Consider the following 26,060-nt stretch of genomic DNA (forward strand, 5'->3'; position numbering starts at 1 on the left):
GCATATCTGACCGCTGACCGTTAGTCAGATCGACCTAAGATTTTGGATATGGGTGAAGCATAGCCCGATAGTGTGCATCCTTTTTGGAGTAATTTTAATTTTCGGTGATTCATCACGCTATGCCAGGTGGTAGGCAGCGGCTCATCAGCAGCAGCTGCGCTGTCTGGAGCTGGAAGGTGGGAGTGGAGAGGCTGTCCTCACGGTGGGTGAGACATTTACTCTCGATTCAACGCAGAACATGGTGTTATACTGAAACGACAAATTCGGTGTCCATTCAGCAATGCGCAAGCGCATATTTTTTAGCATTAGCATGCTACTATTTTACTTGGCGAACCTGTTTCCAAAAGTAAGCTAGCGAGGCTATGATTAGCATCAGCGTAGCTAGCTGTTTTGTGACTGTCAGCCACGCTGGAATCTCTTTACAAGGCGTATTTTGTTTGCAGTGTGCACAGACTTCCTGTGGACACTGCACTAGTATTAATAATAATGATTAAGTTAGCAGTGAGGCCAAATAGGGCAGCTAAAAAAATTGTAAAAACCCAATTTGTAAAGGAGCTTTGGAATTTTGGTGATCATTTTTTGTGTGTAAAACAACCTCCTTTTCATTGCATCATATAAACATATTGATCATATCCACTCAAAGTACAGCATTGAGTGAGTGAGTGTTCCTGATCTCATCTCACATTCTTTTCACAAGTTTCTCAGAACAGCTTTTATTTTGCCATTAGCTTTACAAACACGTACTGACTCAGCCTCAAGTACACTGGATACAAGTGGAACATTATCATTTGATGGTTCAATTTGGACTCCGTTTTGTCATGGGGCCACTGTAACGCTCACTTCTGCTGTTCATCATCATCATCCCCCCCCCCCCCCTCACCACAAGTCATATTTTACTGTGTGTTTGTTGAGCTTCTCCATGCTTGTGACTTGCCAGTATAAACAGCAACAAATGACATCCTGTCAGTGAGACGTGGTGGTCAACTGTTTTGTGACAAGCTGGAGAGCTATTTTCTAAAAGTGGTTCAGGGAGGGAAAAATGCAAACAGAGCATTTTTTTTGTCCGTCCAGTAACTCACACATCCCTCTGACAGCAGATCAGCTTGACTTAGTAGCCAAACTCTGGCTTTGTGTCTCATTCATGCCTTTTCTGCAGGCACTTAGTGTCTCTCTAAACCCTCCAATAAAATGGCTGTGATCTCCCAAATGCATCGTAATGACTTGGAATCCATGCATAGACAGGACTAATCTAGTTTGGATAAAACTGGCAAAATACCTCAGGAGCAGTGATTTGTTTTTTTATTATTATTATTATTATTATTTCTTTTCTTTCTGAATGTTGTTTTTTTCCATTTGTCTTTCAAGTCCTTAAGAGACCGTAAGCAGCACATGTCATACCCCCCTCGTAGGACCTTGAAACAGCATCTTGTTAAAGTAAATGTGCGGTTGTGTTGGTACAAACTCAAACTCGCCTGCTTGAAATAAATATGGGAGACAAAAGGCCAGAAATCAGGAATAGTCACTTAACATTTTAAACCATGACTGTGGTTTCTCTCAATAAATATCTAATCTCAAATGCGAGCTTTAGTTTTCCATTGTCGTTATGTTCTCATCGTTTGGTCTCCGTGACCCTTTTGGCCTTCAGTTTGTAATGAGTATTCCCGAAGAAGAATCTGCAGTTGTTTTCTTTTCATGGTCATTCTCTCAATGAACTGTGATGTGTAATCTTGATGTGGCCGCGTGATACACGCAGCAAAAAAAAAACAATATAACAACAACAGAAAAGCAGAACGGCTCACTGCTTATACCGCCGTACGCTGGCCGAGGGAGTTCATAATCAAGGTTATTTCATCCGTGAAAAGTAAATTTCAGTGCTTACAGTCTCTCTTTTTTTGCGTACTAAAATATGGTCAGAGAGCCACAAAAAGATAAATATATTAAGAGTGTGCTTCTCCACACTGACAATTACATTTTTAGTCAACTGAAAACTTGGCAAAGTGGAAGATTTTCCACTTATTAGCCGTTTATATTCCTTCCCCCAGCTCTCCCTCAGCTTTTCCCCATCTACCTATACAACATACATACTATATCATCACACAGGCCTAATCAGAAGTTGGTGTTTCATCCCTCAGAGGCGTCTTTCCTATGCAATTAGTTATCTATTGCTGTTTGATTGCCACTGATGAGATTATAAATCTACTCCTAGAAAAGGAGACCCTTTCTCGACCTTAAGCCACTGTTATCTGGCATCAAATTAAGGTATTTTTTAAGCATGATTAGGACATAGGACATGAAATAAGTGTGCTTTGTTAAAGTGAGACAGAGTGAGACGAGCAGGAATGTTGAGTGAAGGGCTCAAGAGAAATTGATCCCATGTTGATTCAGTGATCACGGTTGATAAAAAGCACGATGTGTTTTAGGATGTATCGCTCAGACACGATGTTCACGCTGAGATTTATTTGCTGTCACCACCTACGTCTGAACTCCAACTACTTTTTTTTCACGGCAGGTCTTTGCAAAAAAGGCAGCGAGTTTTGAAAGAGAAAATGCTCAGCGTGGAAATTGAAATTGTCAGTGCGATTCATCCAGACAGAGGCCACATTGTGTCGGGTGTTTCACTTTTTCCACTGTCTTCTACCTCCCTCATGCTCTCACTCTCCCTTATGGACACAAACCTGATCTCTCATTTTTAATCTAGTCCTGCTCATCAATAGCTCATTTCTCACCCTTTGCTCTTTCTGAGGCAGATTCCCTCCCTCTCAACCTGCAGCTCTATATCCAGCGGTCGGAGACGCTGACTCTGTGTGTTTTCCGGTGGGTTCACACGGGTTAAAAGCTTTGATCATGAGCAGAGCGACGCAGGTCCACTGTGTTTTCTCACACCATGACCCTTCTCACAATGTGGCCCTGCAGTCCAGCAGCGGCCCACTTGACCTGAGGTCAACTCAAGCTATACACTGTAATTTATGGAGGTGATGACAGAGTCCATGTAGTTCATTCAATTAATTAAAAGTTCTCACCAGGAAATGTCAAATATTGTCCTGAAATATTGTGGATCTTCTAAACTGTGACAGCATCCGTCATCGCTCATTTTAAAATGATCTTTTTTTTTTAGATTATTTTATTTGTGTGGTCCTCTTGCCCCATAAAAAAATGCCTGTAAGGACATACGTAGATATATTTCCTCAAAATGAATGTGAAAAGCTATTCTCTTATTTTGGGTCTGGCCTTTTTGTGATTAATTGAGTCATTATTGGTCTGTAAAAAACCATCAGCGGCCAAAAGAATAACATAGTGAAAGCAAGTTTTATCTAGGGCTGCCAAACAATTATGTGTTTCTTTAATGCAATTAATTGCATTTTTATCACATTTATCACATGTTTATCATATGTTCTACTATTTTGCTATTTTACTATAGTTTTGATAAGTGACTGATTCAGTCTTTTCCCGAGAGAGAACTAACTCACTGACAGCACTAGTTTTAATATAATAATGAGTTTGCGGCAAAATTGTACCACTTTAAATGAATAAAATGAACACTTTTGAAATTGAGTATATGGAGAGTGCTTCTGCAAGTAGATTAGGGCTGTAGATGAGATTGATGCCACTCTCAATTTAGTTCATATATATATATATATATATATATATATATATATATATATATATATATATATATATATGTATACATGTGTATCTTATATATATATATACATAAGGGTTATACACACACATATACACACATATAATACATATATATATATATATATATGTATATATATATATAAACTAAATTGAGAATGGCATCAATCTCATCTACAGCCCTAATCTACTTGTGTGTGTGTATATATATATATATATATATATATACACACACACACACAAACCACATCAAACAAATAAAATGTGTTTATTTTGCATTTTGAAGTTCTGAAGTTTCTTTTTTGTTCTTCTCATTTTGTTTCCCCCCCTGTTTCCAGTTATTGTGCTAAATTCAGCTAGCATTTGATATAGAATCATATATCTCTCCACACAAGAAAAACACATTTCCCAGTCAGTAAATTTATGCAGAGCTAAAATGTCAAATTAGCCACATTTCAAAAACACGAGCCAGCTGTTTGTAATCCATCACACATTGTTAGGAAGTGAATCGCTGGGTCTCTTATCTGCTCTGTGTGCTAACAATCAGGTTTTACACCCAAAGGTTCTTGACTGTCTCAGAGGAGGCGAATCACAACAGCTGCTGCTGATAACACAGACAAAAAGATAGATTGCGGTTCACCAGCCACAGGCTTGATGAGTTGATCCAACACAGTCAAGAGGCAAAACACACACGTTGTGATTGTGTATTAATCCGTCAAACCTTCACAAAAATGTTTGCAAACTCTTTAAAGGCATCTGTGGTTTTAGAAGCTCAACCATGTTTACAATTTGAAGCCTGTAAATGTGAAGCAGAATCACAGTGAAAGTCCCGTCTTTAGACGGTTGATCTTGGGATGATGAAGAGGAGGCGATAGGTCACACACGTCACTTCTGTGTTCATAAGATGTTCTCTGGTGCTTCTACTGAGAGAACGCCATAGCTTTGCTGTCTGATGGACTTAAATGTGTCACGTAGTAGATTCTTCATAAACCGCCCTTTTAAAAAGGTGAAGCATGCATTAGCCAATTATTAAAAAAAAAAAAAAAGCCTGTGTTCTGAGAGAAAAGAGAGCTGTTCTCCAAACTAATTAATTACATTCCGCTTGAAGCTTTTCCTGCTTTATTTTGACACAAGACTATTCTGTCACATCACTCCAGTGGATGTAAAAAAAAAAAACACCTTTTACATTAGATTGATTTTTCTTTTCAGTCAATTCAACCAAATCAAAGTGTGCAGGCAGAAAGAGGACGACAAAGGCACAAATAGGGATTTCTTATTTGGCCTGTTTTGCATTTCATCTCCAAGGATATTTTATTCATAGGTCTGGCCTATAAAGGCTTAATTGTTTCAGTTCTGAACTGATTGTGCTTAAAACACTACAGAGAGGAGAGGGGGGGAGGGGGGGGGGATACATCAACCTCCTGCGTCCTATGGGGTTGTGCTACACCATTTATTTCAAACTAAACTGGATTACAGTCAAAAGACACACATTTTGAATGCCTCAGTTTTCCTTCATATTAGAGCAGTGGCATCCAGGGAGTTGGTGCCTGGCTGGTAATAGAGCTAATGCTATTGAATGAAAGACAATTTGACCGTAGGCATATGAAGGAGGATACATATGTTCATTTATCCAAGACTTGATGGACACAAGATTAATTTTGTCCCCCTGGAATTTGTCCCCAAGAACATTTTATGGAGCATTTCCTGTTTGCTTACAACCATTTTTTGTTTGTCATCAAGTTTATTTTCCCTACAATGTCAGAGAATTTGGCAGAATAAGCACAGCGAGGGAGCATCGGGGTTATAAATGTGTGCTCAAGTGCAATCGAGGGATTGTGTTTATGTTTCGAATAAAACACCCCGATTGTAAATGAAACATGTTCCTCGATCCTCGGCGTCAACATGTGGATGTGATCAAGGTTGTGTTGTCTGAGCGGGTGTCGCATCTGGGAAGAGTCTGGACGACTTGTCTGTTTCTCACAGTGTCAGGTTGAATATGTGTGTGAGCAGTGCCAGGTTGTCATCAGCAGCAATACTTTAAGACTATGAGAGGTGTGTGTGTGTGTGTGTGTGTGTGTGTGTGTGTGTGTGTGTGTGTGTGTGTGTGTGTGTGTGTGTGTGTGTGTGTGTGTGTGTATGCTCGTGCCATATTAGAGCTCCACAGCAAGAATGACCTCAGAGATCTGGTGTTGTCGAGTTGAGAACCCGGCGCGGTGCCCTTTCCACCTAGCAATGAATTTTTACTTGACCTGTTCTTTCCAAACATAGATGAAGTTTTCCTTCCAGTCTGCTCTGCATTGTTCTCTGAGTTAGCACCAATGTGGTGTTCTTGAAAGCGCTTGCCTGGGCCAGAAGAGAATTGTCTCGAGAGCCTCTACGAAGGCCTCGTAAATCCAAGCCGGACTCCCTGAAGCAGTGATTGGGATATATTAACACTGCTCAACAAGCCTCTCTGGCAAAGTCTGTACAAAGTACAGTCCCTGGGCCTCATATAGGCCACTTCAGTCTACTTCTGCTGTAAAGTTTCAGCTCACCTCCTTAGATTAAAAAGCAGCCTCAGGACCTCTGTTTCTCCGCTCCAGTGATTTTAGGGATGAATGAAATAGCACATTGAAACCGTGTGTGTGTGTGTGTGTGAGATTCGAAGTGGATGATGGCCATCCATCTGTCCTGAGAGTTCATGTGCAGTTCATGACTGATGATTTCCGTTAGGCTGAAAGAATGAGAGTGGTACTTTTTGGGGGAATGGTTGATTTCACTGCGAGGCTTATTTTTGGGACCTAGCATACTTACTCATACACAGTATGTTAATTTTAGACAGTCAGTTAAAATATAAATATCCTTAGTCCTGTGTTATGAAACACTGTCCTGGATTCTGTCTGATTTGACACAGAATGATTCTTATATACTATATATATATATATATATATTATGATTATTATATATATTTTGGGACATGCTGTACATTTCCTGGCGGCCTGACAGAGCTTCGTAATTATAGTACAGATACTAGAGTGGTATGAGTTATGTTTCCCAAAAATACAGGACTATTTTAATCTAAATTGAAGGACTTTTCACTCAAACTAGATTTTCAGTCACTTACATTTAATTTATCAGTATACAATGACAGGTGTGAGTGCCTTTTTATGTTTTGCAGAATTTAAATAGTAAGGACTGATTGATATGTTGAGTTGCTGAGGCCTGGTGTTTCATTTTATGCTGGACTATTGTCACTGTGCATTTTCAGTAATAATAGTATATTCTTTATGGCTGAGTGGTTAAAGCATGTCATCTGTGAGGTGCCTGCACAGCAACTGCACTTCCTATCCTTATTACAGTCTTATTTAACAGCATCTGAGAGTCATTTTCCCTTACAATTTTGTTCTTATATTCAACATTAAATTTCCATCTATTTGATTTACTCTGTTCTGTCTCCAGCTCACATTTTCTGCCGTATTTCTGACAGAACCCCTTTGGCAGTCGCTCAGATTAATGAGAGATGGTGATGTGGATTGAAACCATGACCTTTTTTTGGTTGCCGAGCAATGGAACAACTTCTTCTGCAGTAGTATATCCTCACAAAACACTGGAGCACCGTGGGTTGTTGTCAGGTCTCCGTTGATGGTTTTGGCAGCTGACCTAGTTTTAATTTTATGCCTGTGAAATTTTCAAAAATGGCTCGGGTTGTTGCACCAATATTCAATTCTCCATTGTGGTACAATTTCCCAAAGCTCCCAAGAAGTATATATATATATATATATATATAATTGGGGAGGCTGAATAATTTTTGTCAAGTTGCTCTGTTATATAAACCATTCTGACTCAGCCACAAAAAGCATTCAACTGTGCACTATTTTTTGCAGATTATTTTTGATGCTGTTTTTCAGCTGTTTCCCATGTAGTCACCATACTGACGTCTCTCTTCATACACGTAGTCTGTAAATGACAGTGGACCGAGTGGAGAAATCAGTTTTGCACCCTCGAAGCAGTGGTGTCATGACATTTATGATCAGAGAACAGGGTTTTGCCCTTTGGAGATGGAGAAACATCAAATGTATTGGTATGAAGGGACTGTGAGGATAGCCAGTGATGCATTTGGTGTAAATTTAAATAATGAAAAGTAATGTGTCTGATAAAACATCCGTATGATTCTCTGGAAATGATGACTGAGACTAACAGAGCAAAGTTTTGCTGAGTAACTCATATTTCAACCGTCTTTTTGCCTTCTGTGGTTTTTAATAATTTTTCTTTTATTTGAAGTTTGTAATGGAAGTCTCAAGGGCACATCATGCATGCTTCTGATGCGGATTTTAGGAAAACCTCAACATTGTTAAGAGTTTTAAGTTGAATCCCCAACATTAAAACAATAGGAAAGGTTGCAGCAGTGGAACATGCTTGCGGTGAAATATGGCAGAAGACGTTTAAATCTGTGATGAATTTGGGTTTTCAAAGTGGTGTTTGTTTGATGCGTGTTTAGAGGCTACAGAGAAAAAAAATGTGCCTGGATAGAAAGTGATGGTCTTCGTCGTCAACGTAGTTGTGAGTGTGAATGTTCTGGTTTGAATAAAAGGTGTTAATGTGTTGCTTTTGCTCATGGGTTTCCTCATAAAAGTGTTTAGTATAGTCAGTAACGAAACAAAAAACAGCCAAAATAAAACTTTGATGAATAACCTAACAAAGCTGCTTTACTCACTTGACTCAGCTGTAGTTGGAGCTCTGTACCCAATTAATTCTGAAGGAACGTAAGGTGAGACGATTCAAAGCAAATTACAGCCACCCAGAAAACTATTTTCATAAGCTAAATGCTCTTGTAAGTGCACTATATTGTTTTCTGACAGTTTTCTTTACATTTCCAGCTTTATTAGGGCTTCAGTCTAATTTCTGTGTTTGTTTTGTCTTTCAGAGAAAGAACGTCCACTTGCTGCTGAATGTGTTTTTGTTGGCAGCGTGGGGAGCTGTCCTGTTGGCCTGCCGCTTCTACTGGATGGGCAATAAACCGCCTAACTTCTCCAATTCTGACAACCCAGCGGCCGACTCGCCCTCCCTCCTCACCAGAACACTCACATTTTTCCACCTACCCGCCGTCAACATTTGGCTCCTCCTCTGTCCGGATAAGCTCAGTTTTGACTGGTCAATGGACGCCCTGCCTTTGATCAGGAGCCTGACTGATCGGAGGAACTTTTATTCAGTCGTCTTCTACCTTGGACTGCTGATGCTGGCTTGGTTTGGCCTGTGGACGCACCGCGCAGCTAAGAGCAAGGACACAAATGGCAAAGCGCATCATTACACTAATGGCAAAAATGGAAACAGTAATGGACACAGTTACCAGTATAACAATCATGAGCATATGAACAACTCTCACACAGGCACTCACAGTAGCAGTGCACAAAACGGTACCAAAAAGCACTTTGAGATCAGGACTCCACTGCCCACCACAGAAAATGTTGTGGTGCTTTCTCTCGGCTTGTTGGCGATCCCGTTCCTCCCTGCCACCAATCTGTTTTTCTATGTAGGTTTTGTGATAGCAGAGAGAGTTCTGTACATCCCCAGCATGGGCTTTTGCCTGCTGATAGCAGTGGGCATGAGGTCTTTGTACATTCGACTGAGGCACAGGTCCTTCAGGACGATGTTGGTGTATTGCAGCGCTGCCCTAGTTCTTGTGTTTGGTGTCAAAACTGTTTTGAGGAACCGGGACTGGAAGAACGAGGAGATGCTTTACAAGTCAGGGATTTACGTGAATCCTGCTAAAGGTAAGGCCCACCATGCATGCACACTATCACACAAACTAGTCAAAAAGTATTGATAAATATAAATAAGAAATGAGTCATACCACAGGAAATCCAGCTGAACGCCTTGTTAAGAACACATCATTTTACTCGTTTCACACTCATCCAAACTGTTTGATGAAACCAGGAACACTGTCACACTTGGAAGGCCACCGTCACCCATCACTGACTTACACCTCCAGCAAGAGATAAAAATATGTAGCCTTTATCGTCAAGGTCAGGAAACATAGATTTCTATCTAAAGCAACAGTCTCGGACCTTATGAGGGGGAGGGGGGGGGGAGGCAGGGAAACACACAACAACAGGACATGTTGTGTTAGCTAATTTGCCTTTCAGATTCTGTAGTGGAGCCGAGGCATGACAGCTGTTTGTTTTGGCAGACCATCAGCCGAACAGAGCAGCAGCAATGTCCCCGACTCCCATTCATTAAGGCAAATATGAGATTTGAGTGAAGCCCAGACACAGACACACACACACTCATTGGATTGTTTTTAAAAGTGCATACACAAAATAACTGTGAGCCATAAAATGTCATAAATCCATCTGTGCATAACTGTGTGCACGGTTGAATGGAAAAAAAAAACAGTTGTTTTTGTGCCTGCCCTGTTTATACTGAATATTCTCTTGGGGAAAATGTACGAGTAAAGTAAAGACATTGCTGAAAGGCACTGCATCTTTTAACACTTTATGACTTGTGGAGCTTACACACTTTATTGTCATAATTGTGCATTAATACATATGATATGCAAATGCATCGTTATCCTTGCAACTTCAATAGCAGAGGTAATTTCCATAAAAAGAGTTGTTTGGGGCGTTTGTGCTTTCTGAAATAACCTTTAAAACAAAGGAATGGTGATGTGTTGCAGTGGCTCTGGATACTAAACATTAGGCAGTCACTTTACATTCAGCCAAATCTTTAATTTTAATGTCTTCATTATTGTTCTTTCAGTCTCTCGCTGAACAAAATATACAAAAGCTCCTCACAACATTATCACCTGTCACATACTGTTGTGCCTTTCAACAGTAATCCCATCAGCCACGCAATAGCACTGCGGTGGTTCTCTTTTCATACGGGCTTGAAAGAAATGACAGGTGGTTTTGGAGCAAAGCTCTCCAAGTGTTTCAGCCATTTTTATGTTAAATACACACATATTATGTCATGTCAAGTGCAGGTCTGTTCATAACAAAAGACTTTAGGAGCTTGTGTGAATTCTGAAGAAAGAGATTTTTTTTCTCTCTCCTTTTCGGTTTGATTAACTTTTGTTTTTTTGGAACCTCAGCATGGGGCAACCTTGGAAATGTCCTGAAGAGCCAAGGCAAGATGGAGGAGGCTGAAGTGGCCTACAGAAATGCCCTCTATTATCGCAGCAACATGGCTGATATGCTGTACAACCTGTGAGTTTACAGTTTTAAAAAACCTCTTCTGTTGTGAATGATTCTTTCCTTTATGTAATTCTCAAGTTAAAACGTGAACATATGCACTTGGTCTCCTCTTGCTCATGTGTATCCATTGATCAGAGCTGTGCTCTCAGAGGAAACATTGTGTATTCCCCAGAGCGCTCTCTGCCTGACAGGGAATTTACTGGTGCTTTTTTAGCCTGAAGAGAAAATGCAAAACTTCCAAAGTCAGTACTTACAGTGTGCTCAATTGTCTGTGGTTTTGTTAGCCCTAAATCCCCCACCTCACTCCTTTCCCTCAGTTTTATCAGCTGCTTGTGTTGCATAAACTCAACAGCTTATAACTTGAAACATGTCCTCTTTTGAGATTTTTAAGCTCTAACCATCCCCCGCCATCGTTTCTTTTCTCTGTTCCAGTGGTTTGCTGCTACAGGAAAGCAACAAGTTCGCAGAGGCACTCCACTATTATAAGCTGGCCATTGGTAGTCGGCCAACTCTGGCTTGTAAGTACAGCTCTTCTTTTTTTTATTGACAATCTCCAGTGCTTGTGGTTGTGGCTGTGCTGTGTCCAGGCAACAGTGAGCACTTGCTGTGGTTATGTGAAGGGAGAGGAATAGGTGGCAAAGGGCAGTTGGTATACGGCTGAATTAAACCTTCAACACAGCTGTCTGAAAGGCTTTCAAAGCCAAGTCATGTCAACAGATCAGGTTACTGCATTATGTCATTTATTATGAATCCATGCCAATGCTTTCCTATTGCTTTTTATTTCCCCTACTGTCTTAACATACTACTTCTCTCTTGTTTTTCATGCATCTTTCTCTCCTTTTTGCCTTTCGTCGTTTCTATCGAGGTCTATTTTTTTTATATTTTGCATCTTCGAGAATTATATTTTTCATTCATTGTCATCATCTTGAGCAGGTTTTCTCCCTGATTTGAACAAATAGCTCACAAACTTGTGATCATGTAATAAATTAGCTCCACGTTGTTCCAGACATTAGTCAATGACAGACAAATAAAGAACCTTAAATGTTTCCTCCTTTTCCCCTGGATTAATTATAGACGTAATCAAGATCATGGTTCGACTAGAAAATCTCCATTCAGCGTGCAATTATCCAATCTGTTCCAGCCGATAACGGAGTTAATTAATTACCCTAAGCAGCAGCCATGTTAAAGGGGGAATAAGAATGTGACAGTTAAGTGTTTTTTTTTTTAAGGTTACACCATTATTCACTGCCTAGTTGGGTGTTAACTAGTGAAGAAAATCACTTTAAAGGCCAATTAAATTGGAAAAAAAACACTATTGTCTGTCAGATGTTCCCCAGTGTCAGTGCAGATGTGTGCAACGGAGACATTGAAGGTAGCACAATGTGGGACAGATAAGACGGTGAAGTGTGAGGAGGTGGAGTGAAGTGATTTGAAGCTTTTGAAGATATCGGATTTCCTTTTGTATGTCAAAGAAAGCAGTTTGATTCCTTTTAACTTGATTTTAAACAGCCGGTTGTGAATAGGGGAGTTGTTTTTCGACGCAGGTCCATAGAGACTTATTATACTCCAGCTGCAAATTGATCATTTGATGTCGTCTTATGATGTAGTCACTTGAAAACAAGTTTAACAAACATCCAAAGAATCCCACAGGATGCGTGCACGAGTTAAATGTAGTATGAAAAAGTGAAAAGTGGATGACGAGATGGTCGTACTCACCTTTTCTCCTTCTCCTTCTTACAGGTCATGTAAGACAAACATTTGTACAGACTTTACAATTTAAGGGAGTTCAGTGTTCGGTGGATGAATGTGATTTGACAGCATAGACAGATCAGTATTGAGAGAGTAAAACATGTTGTGAAGTCACACTATATCCCTGCACAAGTATGATTGGAAGCTGTAATCATCTGAAACATTTCAATTAATATTTTGTTTTGTTTAAACAGCGGCATACTTGAACACAGGCATCATCCTAATGAACCAGGGTCGCCTCGATGAAGCCAAACGCACTTTTCTTACCTGTGCCGACATCCCAGATGAGAACCTGAAGGACCCGCACGCCCACAAGAGCTCGGTCACCAGCTGCTTATACAACCTGGGCAAGCTGCTCCATGAGCAGGGGCATCAGGAGGTAAATCACCATATACTACGTGTGTCCTTCAAAATATGTTATTGCACGGTGATATTTAAATACAACACAGTCGCTGCCATAAGAGTTCAATTCATTTGCTGTTCCATATATTAGTACGTCCTTTAAAATGCAAAACGGTAGTGTGTTGAGATAAAATGCAGACAGTTTGTTTTATGGGCCACAGAGAAGATGCTCTAGTTTGTATGGAAATGTTTCAAAGCGTCATGGGGGAAACTGTCTTTTGCTCAGATAAATATAAGGCAGTTTATAACAAATTTACTCCCTTTCAGGTCCCTAAAGTCTACAGAGTGGTGGCTATGCTTACTGGTTTCCCAGTGCATATTTATATTATTAGATATTTATATACCCAAGCACCAATGCTGCTGATTGAACCAGGAATAAAGCAGGAGAACTGCAGAGTCAGTAGAGGTCTTTATAAATAGTTGGCCTGCTAGAGAAGCACACCCCCACCTCCTCTAACCGCCACCATCATTTGTTTCAGCAGTAAAGTTAGTTCCGACGATCGTTCAAAGTGTTCTAAGGTGAATCGCTGGACATTCACTCTATATGCATTCTGGAGTCAGTATGTGACACCACTCTGGTCGTCTTAACAGCCGTGACGATGAGGATAAACCCTCTCTTGCTCTGATCTGTATGAACCAGCCTCCGTGCGACCTCCAATTCCACGCTGCGTATTCACAGTGTCAGGGCCTCGGTTGCAGGGGGGAGGAATGACTAGTTACCCCCATCGCCAGATTCTCTGGGGTCTCTCTGCTCGCTAATGCAAACACCCGCACCCACTTCTTTTTTTATTTGCTTCTTTCACAGGAGGCCCTCTCGGTGTTTAAAGAAGCAATACAGAAAATGCCAAGACAATTTGCACCACAGAGCCTCTACAACATGATGGGTGAGAGCTGCTTTTGATTCAAGACCACAAGCATTAAAACTCATGCTGTTTTTATCGTGTGCAAGTTAAAACAGAAAGTCTAACTGACGGGAAATGGATACGGTTTGGAGAAGTGTTCACTATTCTTGGATAGGTCTTTGTTGTTCTGAGTCTCTTTAAAACAAAGAGCATTTTTATTTAGTCTGCCGACAGCGTCTTTGCTACTTGCAATTAAGACCAATATCTGTTTTCACACAAAGCTTCACATGTGGAACATGTTCTCGTACTAGTACACAGATGAAATTACACAATGGTTGTTTCTCACCTGTGCTTTGAAAATTCAAACTAAGCTCAGAATTCAGATGTCCAGTTGTTAAAATATCCACTATGTTTATTAATGTATAGATGAAAAGTAGGTCAAGATCACTGGGGGCTTCATGAAGCCTCAGAGTTAAGATATGTGTTTTGAGTTGATGTAAATGTGTAAATAAGTGTCAGGTACAGACATTCATATTGATTTTTATCGGAGAAAAAACCCTATTTGAGAAACGTGATTTTAGTTTACGCTGCCATACAATGTTTGTACTAAACAGTAGTAAGCTTTAAAATATCATTTTACACTCAGTTAATTGCTTTGCTGGATTGCAGCTGTAGAACAGCTGGTGCAGGCTCATTATAGCGACACGCTCTTTGCTTTTTCTGCTCTCGCACTGCTTTTACTCTGTCACACACACACACACACACACACACACACACACACACACACACACACACACAAGGGCAGCTACACACTTGAAACCTTGGATCCTGGTCTGTAATCCAAAATCGCTAGTGCCACGAGTTTGCTTCTGTGTTGGCAAAATGGAGTTTGACAGAGTCACTGAGATTATGTCAAACTGTTGATGAAAGCTTCACTCACCGTTAAGGAGCACGGCTGCAACTGTAATACAGTGAAGCCGAGCCAGTGAGCTGTGATTTCTGCAGCTTAGCGTTGTTTCCTCACTGAAGTGATTTGCACATTTGGCACACCTGCTTGCATCTATTTCCTTCCAGTTTTGCTCACTGTGCTGCTTCTTTGCCGTTTGTCAGACACCTTGACACAAGAATCTTTCATCAGACTAAAGCCTTGGTAGTAATCTGCAACATGCTGGTCTGTTCTCAAAGCTATCTAATGGACTGAGGAGTGAGCTGGTTTTGGATTCAGTGTCACTTGTAATTTCATGTTGATGTTGGTGCTAATCTCATACAGAGACAAGTATTTTAAATATCATCAAATCTGAGCAGACCTGCTAATGATTTTTTTTTTTTAAATATATCAATACCTTGTTCATTTTCGCTTTTATTCATCAAAATCTTAAATGGTTAAGTCAAAATTCTTGTTTTTTACATTGCATTATCCAAATATTCATGATATTCATCATCAATTTGCTCTTTATAGATAACTTGTGCAGTGCCCATAGGAAGTATGTATTCCTACAGTCAGAGCTGAAGAAGATTTTTCCGTTATGGTAATGCATGATAAGGAACGTAAAGGCTCACTTTATACACTGTAGCTAGCTGTTTTGTCACTGTCAGCCTCGCTAGCTTACCTTTTTGAAACAGGTTCGGCAAGTTAGCTGCAAAATATTAGCTTGCTAATGCAAAATAAATATGTGCTCGCTTTTTGGGAGATGGACACTTCCTCTTTTTCAGTATAACACAATTTTCTGCGGTGAAACGTGAAAATGTCTCACCCACCGTGAGGACAGCCTCTTCACTCCCACCTCCCTGCTCCAGACAGCGCAGCTGCTGCTGACAAACCTCTGCCTGCCTGGTGTAGAGTGATAAATCAGCGAAAGTGCAGTGTGATCTGAGTCTAAGGGCGATCTGACTAACAGTCAGTGAGATATGCCCGTCACAGACACACAGACAGACAGAAACACAGACGCAACTTGCTTTATAGATAGATAACTGATGACAAAATGTTGAACTGATGGAGACGTTAAAAAAAAACAGCATGATCTCAAGCATTACTTTTTTATCTAGAGGGAAATGACATTAGCCTTGAGTCGTGTTTTTAGCCGTGAAAGGAAGTGACATCTTAAAGTTTGTTTTGTACATGCCAATAGAGGATGTAGATCGGTATCATCTTACAGTCGCGATCGCTCTCTTCGGAGGAAGTGTTTTCAGATTAAAAGCTCCCCAGTTGTAATTAGTCGGGTGACACCTGTTGCTTATCAAGAAGGTGATTAGTCCTAATCCCAGAGGAATTAAAGTTTCAGTCTGTTTTTATCTAAACAGGCTGCCCTGTCTTTTAGCTCGTCATAAGAACGACTGAAATTCTCGTGAAATGTTTAACACCTGTCTTACATTGACTTTTCCCCCCAAATCTGTCATAAAGTTGATTTTAACTGTGTTGTGTCCAATTACCAGCCAATGCTGTCAATGTCTTGCAATAATAGACGTGTTATTAGATGGCCATGAAAGAGAGGTCATTGTTATTTCAGGTGTGAGCCAGCAGAGGGTCACATTCTGTGGTGGGGGAGGTATCAGATGATGTCTTACAGACCAGGGAGTGTGAGGGAATGTGTTGTAGACTCACCTCTAAAACTCTAAAGTATCCACAGTGACCGACTTATTTTATCTTCTTCTTTTTGTCTTATTTTATGAGATTAAAAGGTTAAAAGTAGATCATTTCTAGAGCAATGAGTATGTTGTAAGCGCTGTCAGACCTGGTATCCACATCTGTCCTCAGTGATCTGATGAAATGTTCACACCTGACATTAAAATGCATCCTTGACCACATATGATCAGATCTGATCCCCTGTTTTTAAATGCACACTGATTGACAGAATTCATTTATTATCAGTCTGTTTGGTCAGATGTATCTGATGTCAGTGTATTTGTGTGTGTGTGTGCATGTGTTTCTGTGTGCCAGAGAAAAGAAACCAGAGGGTCTTAAGAGGAGTGAATTAAATCTCTGCTCATGCAGCTGTAACATGAAATAAGATTTTACCTTTAGACAAAATAAATCATACAGCAATTTGCATTAAAATTGTGGCGGAAGCTACCAATAAATTAATGTTCCCGCTGATTAGAGGAAAAGGAAAAAACTGCTGCAGATCAGACTGCGTCAGCTGAAGAGACAGTTTCTAATGCATCCTGAGGATGGATTGTGATCAGGAAATGTGGCCATTTGCATCCTGAAATCATGTCCGTATATGAGGATGCATTCAGACCCTTACTTTGTACGATCTGTGAATGGATCCTTCAGGACTGATAAGTCCAGGTGTTCATGTACGTCAGAAGTGCTACTTTGTTGTGGTGAATAATGTCCCTCTGGTGCTTGTTAGTTACAGATCCAACAAATCTAAGACGAGGAATATGAGGCACCCTGAAGGGTGATAGTTAAAAAGCCAATCATATAAAAACATGCCAACGTGTTTCAGCCATCAAGGCAAACTTAAAAAAAATTGCTATCCTTTAGCTCAGGGTTTCTCACTCCTGGTCCTTGGGAGCCACTGTCCTGCATGTTTTAGATGTTTCCCTGCTCAAACACACCTGATTCAAATGGTCAGTTTGTTAGTAACCCTGCTTTAGCTGTTTTACACCTTGTGGTCATGTGTCACAGTGCCTTAAGGCGTTTTAACTATCACCCTTCTGAGTGCCTCTGATTTCTTACGTTGTGTTACATTACAGTATATTATTATTATTATGACTCACTTATGACAAACCTCAACAACATAGGGTTGGTGCTGACTTATGCAGGACACTAGAACGAGCTCCGGTGTTACTGTTTCTCCGTGATAACAATAGGACGACGTGCGATGTGTCGACCGTCTGACCCCTCACTGTGCTTCTCGCAGGAGAGGCCTTTGTGAGGCTGAACATGCTGACTGAAGCTGAACACTGGTACAGAGAGTCCCTGCGAGCCAAGCCCGACCACATCCCTGCTCACCTCACCTACGGCAAACTCCTCGCGATGACGGTAAGAGTGAAAATGATAAATCGTTTGTTTCCGGAAGGTAACACACTGTGACAGAAGTTTGGCAGAAATAGCTCCGCTTGTACAAGTGCAGACTCTGTGCCTGACTCAGCAATAAATGTCTAGGTATAGGTTGAATGTTAATTGATCATCAACTATCCAAAGGTACCGTTCTGTCAAACTGACGACTGACAGGTCTAAAGCCCACTCTGCTGACTTCACGTTGTCAAATTTTGCTTCGCTTCCATTCATTCTTTTCACTTTCTTTTTTATTGCATTCCTTTTTCATCCTCCAAGGATTTTCATCAATTTTTCTGCAGCTCTTTTCTGATGCTCACGGTCTCCTCCTGACATCTCTACGGTTAATCAATAGTGTGTAGGTGGAGCAGAGTGAGAGGTGGAGATATTGGAAGAGAGTGAACCTGAGCGAAGAGGCTAGTTATGTTTTATAAAGATGATCATGCCTGTCTGGGCAAGGAGAGGCTGCTGATAGATGCGAGCAGATAAGTCATCCAGCAAATTATTTCCCCCAGCCCTATATGTGGTATAGGGTGATAGCCATCATGGACTGAGACCAGTTAACCCTTCAACACCTAAGCCTCAAAATGTCCATCTGGACTTTGTTTTTGCTTATTTTAACCATAAAAGGGCCAGAATATGTCCCATGAGTAAGTGCTTTTTCCATTATTGCATGTTAAAATAATGTATTAACAATTTCAAATGAAGAAAAACAAAAAGTTGTATTTATTTTATGGATAAACAATTATTGTAGTTGTACATGAACACCAGATTGTGCGTGTTGAATTGCTATTATATACAATTATTAATGAATCTATCTATCATTCACGTCAGTTTCCACAGTCACAGAGTTTACAAGGAAATGGTCACGTGTCAGAGACGCAGCGCAACTATAGATAAGAGTGAGAGGAGCTGGACATGACTGTCACAACAGAAACAAATAAGTCGGAGGAAAAGTAGCACAGAAGGTCAAAGGAAGGACGGAGACCTTTTCTTTTCAGCTGACACTCTTGTCTCCCACAGTCTGAATGGTCTCTAATGAAAGGATGTTCATGTCTTTAACAAAAAAAATGGAGAGGTGGTATCTGAATTTCCACAGAGGGCAAGACTCCTCCTGGATATCCTTTACGGAAACAGACACTTTTTTATTTTCTTTCCAATTTGTATCAATGATACTGCAATGATTTTACTGCTATGTCATTTAGATAAACTTGCTGGAAAAAAGCTTACTTTTTAACTGTATTTTCCGCCTGGCCTAGAATAGCACAAGGGCTGGAAACAGCCTTACTTCTTATTTACTTCACAAAATCCACTTACCAACATCTTAAAAGCTCAGTAATTAACATTTTATGTCTCGCTGGTTTAATCCAAAAACCAGAGCATAAAACACCAGACATGTAAAGAGCCAGGCAACATTTTCTCAATGTTTTTCCAGTCTTCGGCATTTGTGCTTACTGGCAGTTTTATACGAATATAATACTATACAAATACTATACGGGGATTACATAATACTATAATAATACAAAAATATCAAGAATGGAGTGGATCATTCTGTGTCTAAATTAAATTGACCTTGTTCATGCTGGATTGATTTTCCCATCTGTAGTCTGCAGTGTCTGATGCTCAGCTTCAACTATAGTGCAGCTGACACCACACATGCAATTTGTTTGTTAAGCTGACACAAATTAATTTCTAACAAAGTCCATATCAGAAGTGATCTGAAACCAAACACTGACAGTGAGAACAGTGAAGGGGAAGAACACAGTTCTCTAGAGGAGAGTGTTACGAAGGGGAAGAATTCCTTCCACCGCAAAAGAGAAACCCATTTTATTTAAGAAAGTGCTATTGATTTTGGAGGAAAGGAGAGTTCAAACCTGCAGGATAATTCTCTGTCGGACTGTGACTAAGATGGATGGGAGACGTGTTTTGAGCCACAATGATCCTGAGAACAAATAACTCCACCAGAGATCAACATTAACATCTTATTTATCCACAAAAAAGCATTTCAAAGAGTTCATTTCCTTTCAAGTGTTTGAGAATGTTTCGCCATGAGTCTGAGTCAGGGTATTATTTCATGTAGAACCCTGTGTTGTGGTTGTGGCCCATGTGCCTGACGACAACAGCATTTAAACATGATTAAAACCAGTGAAGGAAGTGGACCTGCCTGCCAGCCCCCGCCTCTATCATCCCATACTTTTTCACTCCCTGTGACAACAAATGTGAGTGATGAAGACGCTTCACATGTTGTCTGTCGGGGCTTTTTGAGCTTCAGATTTCCTGCGGGAGAGGAAGACGCAGCTAGTAGGAGTGGGAGGAAAAGTTTATCACACAGATCAGTATCACTCCTCCCACTGCGCTGAACACTCTACACCTCCGCCCACTACGGGAAGCAGGATGGGTTTAGGGTTCTTCGCGCGCACCATAAAGGCAAGCGGTGTTAAATTGGACATATTATAGCCTATTTCTCCAAGTGAACCTAGTTCTCTGGTGTCCTAATGAACATGTCTGTGACATGCTTTGGTCAAAATACCATAAGGATGAAGCACCACAGCAGTTCAATCACCCTGACAAAACAGCCCTGTTCAGAACACTCTGTTTAGTAGTATCTCTTTAGGTCCACCTTAAAAACTGGGAGCTAACAGCAGTTAGCCTTTGGAAAAGTGATCATTTGCAGGCTCTAGCAGGCACATTGCTGTCATATATAACATGTATCCACTGGACAGATAAATCCTCTGGGGCTGGAAGTTTGTGTAGAACTCTGTGCTGCACTGTGGAGCCAAGAATGTGTTTTACGAACAAAGCGGAGCTCCGTGAGACAACAATTCCTGGAATTTAGCGCATTGTGACGTCCCAGTGAGTCAACATCACGTTTTATCTCCTGTACTTAGATTGAGGACAACAAAAACATCAGTGAGTCATCTTTTTTCACACTTTGCCAACTGATAGGACCTCCAGAGTCCAAAATATAAGGATTTAAATGATTAAAAAGTTGATTTTGCATAATATCTCCCCTTTGATATTAATCGGTAGACAGGACAACATCCGTCTTACAAGTCAAAAGTTGCGGATATACTCAACTGAAGCTCTAATTCCACTTTCAGATATCTATATCTGAAAGTGTTGAACGATTTTGAATAATTATCTAAATGTGATTATTTTGACTGAAGTCGCATTTGTGATTTGATTGCCGATATCAGAGAGAATGGTCATATTTCTTAATTTGCATAACATCTTTTAAATGATTACTGTGTGATAAAAATATGTTTTATTCAGTCTGTAGAATATGATGAGTATAGGTCAGGGAAATATTTAATCTAAAATGGTCATTTGACACACATTTTAAATGTAAGAAATATTGAGCCTCCTGAAGTTTGAAAATTGCTGTATGCCATACTGTGATGTTGATGACATTTTGAGTAGATACCTCAAACTTGAATTGTGATTAGTCATAATGACATTGTAGATATCTGAATGTGGAAATATAGACATAGGCAAAGATGACGTCATTCTGACTACTAAAAAAATGAATCACAGATATCTGTAACTGTAGTTTTGACTCGTCAAAATCACATCACAGATATCTGTGACGGTAATTCCAGACAGTCAAACTTGGCGAGTAAATGTTAAAGAAGGCTTATTGCCTTACACCACAAAGCAGAGATGGACACAGCAGCTGTGATGCTTGCAGTACTAGGTTCAGTCTTCATTGTCATTTCCTCGGGTTAATACAGAATACAGGTTTATTTAGTCATAATATCCTCAGCACACACAACACCAGAGCTTCATCTGATGTTTATCTGGTGTTATCAGGAGATTTCATGTGTGGGGAACTCACCAATATAAGCTCAGCATGTGTGTGACTAAAGGGAGGAAGTCTTTTTCACAAGTGGATATAAGTAGTTAAAGGTCCCATATTATGCAAAAATCAACTTTTTGATAATGTTAATATTCATATTTGGGACTCTGGAGGACCTACCAGTCGCCAGTGTGAAAAAAAGATGCCTCACTCAAGTTTTTGTGGTCCTCCTCAGTCTAAGTACAGGAGATAAAACACGCTCACTGTGACGACACAAGGCACAAAGTTCCTGGAATTGTTGTCTCACGGAGCTCTGCTTTGTCCGTAAAACACGCAAGAGTGCTGGCGAGGGCGAGCAAAAGTCCGCGAAAAGTTATATTCTTGTCTCCACAGTGCAGCACTGAGTCCTACACAAACGTCCAGCCTCAGAGGATTTATCTATCTATTATATATTATATAACATGTATCCACTGGACATGACAGCAATGTGCCTGCTAGAGCCTGCTAATGATCACTTTTCCAAATGCTAACTGCTGTTAGCTCCCAGTAGCCTCTGTGGCTGATGTCATTTCCTGTCCCTTAAGTTTCGTTTTACCTTTTTTTTTTTAAGGTGGACCTAAAGAGATACTACTAAAAAGAGTTTTCTGAACAGGGCTTTTTTGTCATGGTGATTGAACTGCTGTGGTGCTTCATCCTTATGGTATTTTGACCAAAGCATGTCACAGACATGTTCATTATGACACCAGGGAACTAGGTTAACTTGGAGAAATAGGGTATAATATGGGACCTTAAACACTTTTTTCTCCGGTTGCAATTACAAACCAGTTCACTTTGTTCAGAGTTGCCGTGTCACAAAATGTGGGAATGGATCATGGAGCTAACAGGCAGATTATGGGTTCCTTTGATCCTCATCTCTGCTCAGTGTTCTCTGTCACACATGGACCCAGAATAGCCAACAGAATTGCCTCACAGGGCTGTTTGTTGTCTCTTATTTATGTTTGCATACACACTGACCAGAGTAATAACAGTAACGACCAGTCAGCTTTGTATAAGCGACTGCAACACCACCGTAGTTGGAAACCTCCCCAGATGGGCCCAGTGTCGCTAACTTGCTTTGGTTTAATGCCCACCCCCCTTAGGCACAAGGAACCTGAGGGGGGGCTTTGTCTAAAATTCACATCTTTAAGACCAAACCAGCAGGAACCCACTCGTGCTGCCAAACGTAAAGCCCACCCTGTGTCCTGAGCTGACATCTTTTCATTGCTGACTGTTACTGTGCCAGGCATGTGCAACATATTGGTTGTACTCTGCCTGCCCCCCCCCCCCCCCACATCTTCCCACAGGGAGATGCATATCGTGTTGCAGCAAATGACACATATGGATGCAGATGAGTTACGTTTTCAAGTCGAGAAAGACATTCTTTATGCATCCAAAGACCAGTAATTAATGCAGTAAATCTGGGAAAGCAGAACTTTATCACACAGCGAAGTGTGTGGAGTTAATTTAAATATAGGAACATTTTCTCATTTTTTCCAATTTTCCAGTTGAAGCTGGTGAACAACACTGAAGTAATATGACAAATTGCCAGGAACTGTCAGTTTTTTTTGTTTTTTTAAATAAGAATGATTGTGATTATTTCTTCTCTGAGCATGTTCTCCATTAATATACTGTCACAGTCCAGAGCTTATTCCACTCACAACTGCAGCTCCTTTCAGAATGTGAATGCGTAACTCTGAGGTTAAACAAACCCTAACCCAACAACATTCATTCTTCCACCTGTGAATTTGAGTCTATAAATACACAGAGATCACTATTTGGATGCCATCCGTTCTATAATCATACACTAAGAAAAACCTCACGTGTTTATTTACATTGTAAAAGTCTATATTTTTTGAATCCACAGCTCATTGAAAATGTGTATACAGTCATTAATACTCCATTTTGCTGATTGCTGTATATCACACTGAGTTGATATTCATTATTTATTATAATTGACTTCTCCAATCTGGATTTATTTCCTCCACATTTCCTGATGCTTTTGCATTATATATATCAAGCCTGCATAGACTTTTACGGCTTCAATATTGTGCATTATTTATGTAAAGGCGTTCTTTTTCTTTTGGAGTGAAAGACACTAATGAGCTGCATTGTTAATGCTAAAACATCAGCTTTAATTGTTGATTGGGCGGCATCTGGTTCCCAACTGAGAGCATGAATATGTCAAATCCCAGCTGGCATCATGTCTACTGACCAGCTGTTCTGTTTCAGGTGTGATTGGTTGCGTGTCACTATATGAAGGACCTCGGGGAGCTTGAGAGGTCCACGGGGCTTCAGTGATGCTTTTGCACGTCACGCTACACTCACCCTCCAAATATGGACTCTTGTAGTGTTGTGAAGGCCAAAGAAAACACACACACACACACACACACACATGTCTGTCATGCACCTTTTTTTTGCGAAGCTAAAGATCTCAATAGACTGTCTCTTTCCTCGCTTCTGCTCCATTTCCTTCCACCTCTCTCTCTCTCTCTCTCTCTCTCTCTCTCTCTCTCTCGGTCTTGTTTCATGCCGGATTAGGCCACACACACACTGGCAATTTGCGGTTATGCTGTGGAAGTGTTTTTTGTACAGATAAAAGTGTGTAATGAATAAGCCTTTGCCCTGTCTGGTCCACTGTGGCACGCACAACAGCGTGTACTGTGACAGGAGGACACATGAGCTTGAAAGAAAAATACTCACGGTCCATGTGTTTCATGTCTATTTATTAAGATTTATTGTGAAAGTAGGTTTGTGGTTTGGAGAGGGACATTAGGTTTACTCAAAGGTATTTTGGACTTTGAGCTGAAGGTGGTGTTTTTATAATAAATTGTCCTGGGGAGGAGTTGAAACAATAATGAAACTGAATGAAATCTTTTTCTCTTAGGGGCAAAAAACAGAAGCTGAGAGGTACTTCTTGAAAGCCATTCAACTGGATCCCTCAAAAGGCAACTGTTACATGCATTATGGTAAGTTTCTTTTTGTCAATTTGACATATCCTGACTTTAACTGCAAATATTCAATTCACACAAATACTGCCCTGTTGTGCACAAAGGCAGGAAATGATACACGACGACAGTGTTGGCTGAACTTTTGCCAGTTCCTCTTCCAATCTGCAGTGATTTAGCTCTGTGCATAGTTAGTCGGGTGAAATATCTCTCTCTATATCAACTCATTTCTGAATGATAATTGTGTATTGAGCTAGCACAAGCTGCCAAGTTCATCACTTCATTTTGTAAAAGCCTCTAAAACCTTGAAGAGCAGTTTTTAATGAACCGATGTGTTCGCTCACCATCAGTGCACCGAGCCTGCGTGTGACATTTGCATTGATCGATGCACCGGTTTAATGATGGATTTTTGCATTTTATGGAAGCACTGTGAGTCTTAAGTTGTCACTTTTCAAAGGTTAAGAAGTGAAGTTAATGATAAAATCAACTGTATTGATCATTGCAAAGACAAAGAGTGTTGTTGCTTAGTCAAAGAGTATGACATGGATACACAAGAAATAGCAATAGATTAGAAATGAATGTTGAATAACTCACTAAACCACAGACCAGACGTGTAGTTTACAGTTTACAGAGTCACATATTTACTGTTCATATTTATGGTGTTAAGCTCAAACTGCAGCGGTTAGGAAGTGCGTCGTGTACTGATTACAGCAAAAAGTGTCAGCAGACAGAATTTAAACATGTATTTAAGTGTTTAATTGAGCAGAGTTCTAATACTTATCCAGTTCCAGGTCACATTATTTTAATTCATTATATAATATAATTCAAAATATAAACTTGTTTATATGTTGTACTGCTGGGAAGTGATGTTAATAATAATAATGATGAATATTATCCCAATTGAATTTGGCTCTAACTTTCTCATTTTCCCTTGGTGTCATTATGAAACAGGTATTAAATTAAATTGAACTCTATGTGGTAATAAAAAAAGGGTGCTGGACCTTTTAATATTCTTCACTAAAAGTCACACTGCTGCAAGATGAACAGGATTTACAATCAGAGTAGTTGCACTCATAACATTGAGAAATGCATGTATTAAAAGTAGCAGGACACTCCTGGGATTGTGTGTTAATTACTGATGCAGGGACTGTCTTTGCTGTATTGGCTCTAATATAATAAACCCTCTGTCGCTGCAAAGGTCTTTGTGAAGTAGAACTAATTGACACTCCATCAAAGTCTCATTTTTTTGTCCATCTCTAACGTCATAGGCCTGAACCAACAGCTTCAGTTTCATCCACAGTTTTGAAGGAAAATATGATGCGGTTCACTTGGTGGTTTAGCATCTTGGTACAGCAGCGAGGCTAACCAACCAAAGTCAACACGGTGTTAGTTTCTCTCTAAACCCAGACCTTTGCAAGGGGTCCTCCCTTGGTTCCTAGCATTGCCAGATTTCTATAATCCTGTTATTTGGGTCCA

The 26,060-nt window shown here is 40.2% G+C and overlaps 1 protein-coding gene across 1 annotated transcript in view; it reads left to right on the forward strand.

Moving 5' to 3' along the window:
* Positions 1-26,060, forward strand: part of tmtc2b (transmembrane O-mannosyltransferase targeting cadherins 2b) — a gene marked incomplete at both ends in the record, with an annotated part of 89,991 nt that overhangs the window by 53,124 nt on the left and 10,807 nt on the right. The window contains 7 exons of the mRNA XM_083893093.1: positions 8,543-9,389; positions 10,706-10,820; positions 11,241-11,326; positions 12,752-12,936; positions 13,765-13,843; positions 17,668-17,789; positions 24,524-24,605. Coding sequence (XP_083749219.1) covers positions 8,543-9,389; positions 10,706-10,820; positions 11,241-11,326; positions 12,752-12,936; positions 13,765-13,843; positions 17,668-17,789; positions 24,524-24,605 — 1,516 coding nt within the window. The remainder of the gene's footprint in view (positions 1-8,542; positions 9,390-10,705; positions 10,821-11,240; positions 11,327-12,751; positions 12,937-13,764; positions 13,844-17,667; positions 17,790-24,523; positions 24,606-26,060) is intronic.

This window comes from Microchirus variegatus (genome assembly GCF_963457635.1).
Source record: "Microchirus variegatus genome assembly, chromosome: 8".
Taxonomy (NCBI): Eukaryota; Metazoa; Chordata; class Actinopteri; order Pleuronectiformes; family Soleidae; genus Microchirus; species Microchirus variegatus.